Here is a 6,000-nt window from a genome sequence, read left to right as displayed (position 1 = left end):
CCTTTCTCATTCTGATGAGAAACCGATATATGTAATCCATAGCCACAACTGCAAGCTTTGGCAAAATAATGACAGTGTAACTTTTTAGCAGAATCTCACATTGTGATATCACTATTTATTATACTTCATTATTAGGGTTAGGCCCTAATTATGGCTTGTGGTGTTCCTTTAGGTAAAAGGGAAAACCAAAAGCTTTAATCCTTCAGTATTTGTAGGCCAAAAAAAGTCATCTCAATCAGCATCAGCATTAAAATGACACAATAGACAAAAGCAAAACCTTAAATGTCAAACTGCATTTGTTATGCAATAGGTTAGCAGCTAGAAGCTAATATAAATATTAATGATATTAATAATAATAAAAATAACAATAAGAAGAAGAATCTGATGACTTTTAACATACTAGAAGTGTTTGAAGTAAACAGATTTCTTTCCCCATTAGACATCAGTGGCAGCAAGTGTGGTAAATTCATTTGTTTTACAGAACAGTGAAATAAAGTACAGCAGAATGAGGATCAGGCTGGTATATAAATACAAATATTACATTCTGTCATGCATATACCAGATATCACATCAGTAACAGGTGAATGGTAGTGATCAGTTATACTGTACATTCAAGCAGCACTGTGGGTAACGTTCACTCAGTCACTTTTGCCCATTCAACTAAAATTCCTTCTAATTTCTTCCTAGTGGATTTTTACACCAATTTACTTTACAAACCAATCTTGCAGGATGCCTGCAACCAGCTGACATGTTAAAACAGAATGACAGTGTTCCATATATTTATAATTGCACCATTCTGAAGCCATTTTTTACATTGTTTCTTACGTTCATCTTAAAGCATTCCTATGTTCCTCTTTTCTACCCCATTTCCTCCCCTCCCTCCCACTCTAGTTATCCTGAGAGCCGCTGCCCTTATTCTTGTTGCGGCTCAGTGGAAAAGTAGACTTGCTCTGAGGTTGGGTCATCTTACTGGTCAGGTGGACAAAAGGCTCGATAAGTGAGCGTCTGTCTGTCACTGAAACTTCCCACAGCCGGACCTTCTCCTGTCGTGCCCAATGCTGAGCCACATCACTGTTCACCCTTCTTTGCTCTGCCATGTCCAACTTATTGCCCAACACCACAATCGTCACCTGCGCAGAGAGAAAACATGAGAAAAAGAGAGGATGGTACAGGTAGATCAGACCAGTAAAATAGAAAAACTCAAACAAATAATGCCTTCAACAGTACTGTGTCGGTAAATGACATATGTAAGATATCCAAAACTGCCCTGCGATGGACTGGCGCCCTGTCCAGGGTGTTATTGTGTGCCTTGCGCCCATTGAAAAGCTGGGATAGGCTCCAGCATCCCCCCACCGCGACCCCGATTGGATAAGCGGTTAAGAAAGTGAGTGAGTTATCCAAAACGAATGGCTACTTCAATAGCTGACCTCTTTCTTGTCGCGGCAGCGGTCGATCTCTCTCTTCAGAGCTTCCATGCGTTTAAAGGAATCTTTGTTGTCAATGCTGTAGACGAGAATGAAGCCGTCCGCAAAGCTGAAGTAGTGGCGTGGGAACTCGCCACCTTCCCGGAGCCCCCGTGTGTCATAGAAGCGCACCTGCTCACGGGTGCCACGGTCCGTCTCCACCGAGCCGATGTAAATATCCTCCAGTGTCTCTATGGGCTCTGAACCTGTGTACAAAAACACATCGCAATGGAATTAAATGTAAAGAATAATTTCATACTGAAAACATTTACTAAAGGAAAATGTTTCAAGAAAATGGTTTAATGTAAAAAGACAGTGCTTACCAGCAACATGATTTCCATAAAGCAGCTGTTCAAGGATCGCAGTCTTTCCCACCGATGCCTGGCCACACACAACCACCTTACAGCTTTTCCCCATGATCACTTGTTAAACTTGCATCACATTTACTCTAAACCACACAGGCACAGAACATGAAACACAGTTACTGAGCAGTTTTAGTGTTTTATTTACTTATTGGTACTGGTAACAGCTACTGATATCTAATTCTATGTAAACTGCTGTTCATACAGCACATGTCTGGAACCCTACACAGGGTGCCTCACAACTGCTGGATTAGGACAGAAACATTTTTGAAGTCAATTGCAAAAAGCTGCTGTGTTTTGAACAAGCTAAACAGACCTTATTGCTCCAAGACTATAATTCACAATACAAATTATACAAAGACACGAACAGCTTCAAATGCAAGATGTTTAAACATCCCACCCATGCATGACCTGTATAGAAAATCCAGTGTGTATTACTTTCATTATTCAAAGTAACAAGCAAATAATAGGGAATTTATTATTAATGTATTAGGATTTTAACGTCATGTTTTACACACCTTGGTTACAATTATGACAGGACAGGTAGTTACAGGTTACACAAGATTCATCAGTTCGCAAGTTTAATGTCAAACACAGTCATGGACAATTTTGTATCTCCAGTTCACCCCACGTCTTTTGACTGTGGGAGGAAACCGGAGCTCCCGGAGGAAACCCAAGCAGACACGGGGAGAACATGCAAACTCCACACAGAAAGGACCCGGACCGCCCCACCTGGTAATCGAACTAATAGGAAATTAAATCTTGTCTGTATATGTGATTTAATTGCTCTACCTGTAATAAACATGTTGTATGTTGTTGAATTTTTTTAATGTATTTGGGTTCCTCCCACCTCCCAGAACATGCAGAAGGTGAATTAGTTGGTCGAAATTACTTCTGGTTTTAAGTGACACACTGTGCAGTGTATTTCTGCCCTGCTGGCGCTGGAACCACCGAGGCCCTGACCAGGACACGCAGTAAAAATGAATAAAAAACAATAAATGATGTGCTGCTTCTCCACCACTAAACACTTTCATACAGGCCGTCTGTTTCAGGATTCATTTAAAGATTTAGGTAGCTACAGACTGTAACAATAATGTAACATCGCTGCTGAGGCGTTAATTCAACTGCAGGATCATGGACTTAATTTTAATTCTTTAAAAAAAAAAAGAGAAATAATTTTACAGGCTTTACTCACCATCAGCTCTTCCTGTTTACAGTCGCACTTCAGTGAGCCGCTGCTGCGTCAGTTCTGAATAAACTCACAGCGCCCTCTGCTGTCCGGAGGAGCTCTCACTCCTTCAATTCATCTACCACTAGCTCACAGAATTAACAAATAAACACATTAAATATAAATCCGACTAAACATATAAGGGATAGAATTTTTAATTAAAAAAGATTAAGTAAAAAAAATAGTTTAGTGCGAATTTTAGTGCGAATGTATAATTTGAATTAGTCTATAAAGCAAACACAGTAATATAAGATAAGATAAGACTTTATTGATCCCTTGGGGATGCATGATAGAAAAATATATAATGCAAACATATAGTGTAGATGTATGATTCCGGAGGTAAAATGTACATTTTAATAATGTCATTATAATCATTTTTGTTGCATTTGTATAGTAGAAATATATGATGCAAATGCATAGTCAAATATGTAATGCAGCTGTATAATGCAAATATGCCAACCATTTGCCTTAATTTTCTTCAGGAATAATAAAGTATCTATCTATCTATCCATCCATCCATCCATCCAAATCTGTCTGTCTGTCTGTCTGTCTGTCTGTCTGTCTGTCTGTCTGTCTGTCTGTCTGTCTGTCTATCTATCTATCTATCTATCTATCTATTTATCTAATCTATCTATCTATCTATTTGTTTTTTAGCAGTATTAAGTTGGGTAAGACATCAAAGATTTCAGTTGTTTGTGATAATAATGCTCAAAAATTAAAGAACTAGTTAGATTACACAGATGACACAATTTAATCTGAAAATGTGCTTTATAATTAAGCAATAAAGCCCTGTTTAATTGCCTGTTTACAGTTTTTCTCAGTCGATTTGGTTCATTTCTCAGATCAGAATTGAAATTCTCAAAACTGTTCATTCAGTCTCCACATCTCCTTGTCACTTGTGCACATCATAATAGCATTTCTCACTGTGTTTCACATTTTGCAAATGCTTTTGTACATTCATGCAAGTGGTCATGTACAATTGTCTGCTGTTTTTTGCATTATCAATTGCTTTACTTTTTTGGTAAATTTAAGTAATTTATCCTAAATTGATTAAATTGTTCTCAGGTGAATCTTGACTTTCAGTGAAGAAGAATTTGTGAAGGTTTAGATCAACCAATGGTCAAACAGCTCTCAACCATAGGTCAGAGGTGCATCTCATGAACCTTCAATTGACAAACATATACAGTGTATCACAAAAGTGAGTACACCCCTCACATTTCTGCAGATATTTAAGTATATCTTTTCATGGGACAACACTGACAAAATGACACTTTGACACAATGAAAAGTAGTCTGTGTGCAGCTTATATAACAGTGTAAATTTATTCTTCCCTCAAAATAACTCAATATACAGCCATTAATGTCTAAACCACTGGCAACAAAAGTGAGTACACCCCTAAGAGACTACACCCCTAAATGTCCAAATTGAGCACTGCTTGTCATTTTTCCTCCAAAATGTCATGTGATTTGTTAGTGTTACTAGGTCTCAGGTGTGCATAGGGAGCAGGTGTGTTCAATTTAATAGTACAGCTCTCACACTCTCTCATACTGGTCACTGAAAGTTCCAACATGGCACCTCATGGCAAAGAACTCTCTGAGGATCTTAAAAGACGAATTGTTGCGCTACATGAAGATGACCAAGGCTACAAGAAGATTGCCAACACCCTGAAACTGAGCTGCAGCACAGTGGCCAAGATGATGCAGCATTTTAAAAGAGCAGGGTCCACTCAGAACAGACCTCGCGTTGGTCGTCCAAAGAAGCTGAGTGCACGTGCTCAGCGTCACATCCAACTGCTGTCTTTGAAAGATAGGCGCAGGAGTGCTGTCAGCATTGCTGCAGAGATTGAAAAGGTGGGGGGTCAGCCTGTCAGTGCTCAGACCATACGCCGCACACTACATCAAATTGGTCTGCATGGCTGTCACCCCAGAAGGAAGCCTCCTCTGAAGTCTCTACACAAGAAAGCCCGCAAACAGTTTGCTGAAGACTTGTCAACAAAGGACATGGATTACTGGAACCATGTCCTATGGTCTGATGAGACCAAGATTAATTTGTTTGGTTCAGATGGTCTCAAGCATGTGTGGCGGCAATCAGGTGAGGAGTACAAAGATAAGTGTGTCATGCCTACAGTCAAGCATGGTGGTGGGAATGCCATGGTCTGGGGCTGCATGAGTGCAGCAGGTGTTGGGGAGTTACATTTCATTGAGGGACACATGAACTCCAATATGTACTGTGAAATACTGAAGCAGAGCATGATCCCCTCCCTCCGGAAACTGGGTCGCAGGGCAGTGTTCCAGCATGATAATGACCCCAAACACACCTCTAAGACAACCACTGCTTTATTGAAGAGGCTGAGGGTAAAGGTGATGGACTGGCCAAGCATGTCTCCAGACCTAAACCCAATAGAACATCTTTGGGGCATCCTCAAGTGGAAGGTGGAGGAGCGCAAAGTCTCGAATATCCGCCAGCTCCGTGATGTCGTCATGGAGGAGTGGAAAAGCATTCCAGTGGCAACCTGTGAAGCTCTGGTAAACTCCATGCCCAGGAGAGTTAAGGCAGTTCTGGGAAATAATGGTGGCCACACAAAATATTGACACTTCAGGAACTTTCACTAAGGGGTGTACTCACTTTTGTTGCCGGTGGTTTAGACATTAATGGCTGTATATTGAGTTATTTTGAGGGAAGAATAAATTTACACTGTTATATAAGCTGCACACAGACTACTTTTCATTGTGTCAAAGTGTCATTTTGTCAGTGTTGTCCCATGAAAAGATATACTTAAATATCTGCAGAAATGTGAGGGGTGTACTCACTTTTGTGATACACTGTATAAACACAAAACATTGCAGTGTCAAAAGTCTCACAATGGAAAGACAAGGCCGTGTACCGGGTGAACAGCCAAGAACAGGGGTAAGGCTGACAAAACAGAGGAAGAGGTAGGAGAGTCCAT

General features: G+C 40.2%; 1 protein-coding gene across 1 annotated transcript; it reads right to left on the bottom strand.

Moving 5' to 3' along the window:
• Nucleotides 1-435: 435 nt before the first annotated feature.
• On the bottom strand, nucleotides 436-3,068 carry nkiras2 (NFKB inhibitor interacting Ras-like 2). The gene is made up of 4 exons (XM_063018884.1): nucleotides 3,021-3,068; nucleotides 1,787-1,911; nucleotides 1,428-1,669; nucleotides 436-1,130 (listed from the first exon to the last, which is right to left on the bottom strand). Exons 2-4 carry the CDS (start codon nucleotides 1,878-1,880, stop codon nucleotides 888-890), a joined length of 579 nt encoding a protein of 192 aa, XP_062874954.1. The 5' UTR covers nucleotides 1,881-1,911; nucleotides 3,021-3,068; the 3' UTR covers nucleotides 436-887.
• Between the last annotated feature and the right edge of the window lie 2,932 nt (nucleotides 3,069-6,000).

This window comes from Trichomycterus rosablanca, chromosome 22 (genome assembly GCF_030014385.1).
Source record: "Trichomycterus rosablanca isolate fTriRos1 chromosome 22, fTriRos1.hap1, whole genome shotgun sequence".
In the NCBI taxonomy this organism is placed as follows: Eukaryota; Metazoa; Chordata; class Actinopteri; order Siluriformes; family Trichomycteridae; genus Trichomycterus; species Trichomycterus rosablanca.
Note: the sequence above shows the minus strand (reverse complement) of the source record. Positions and strands in the feature narration are given on the sequence as shown.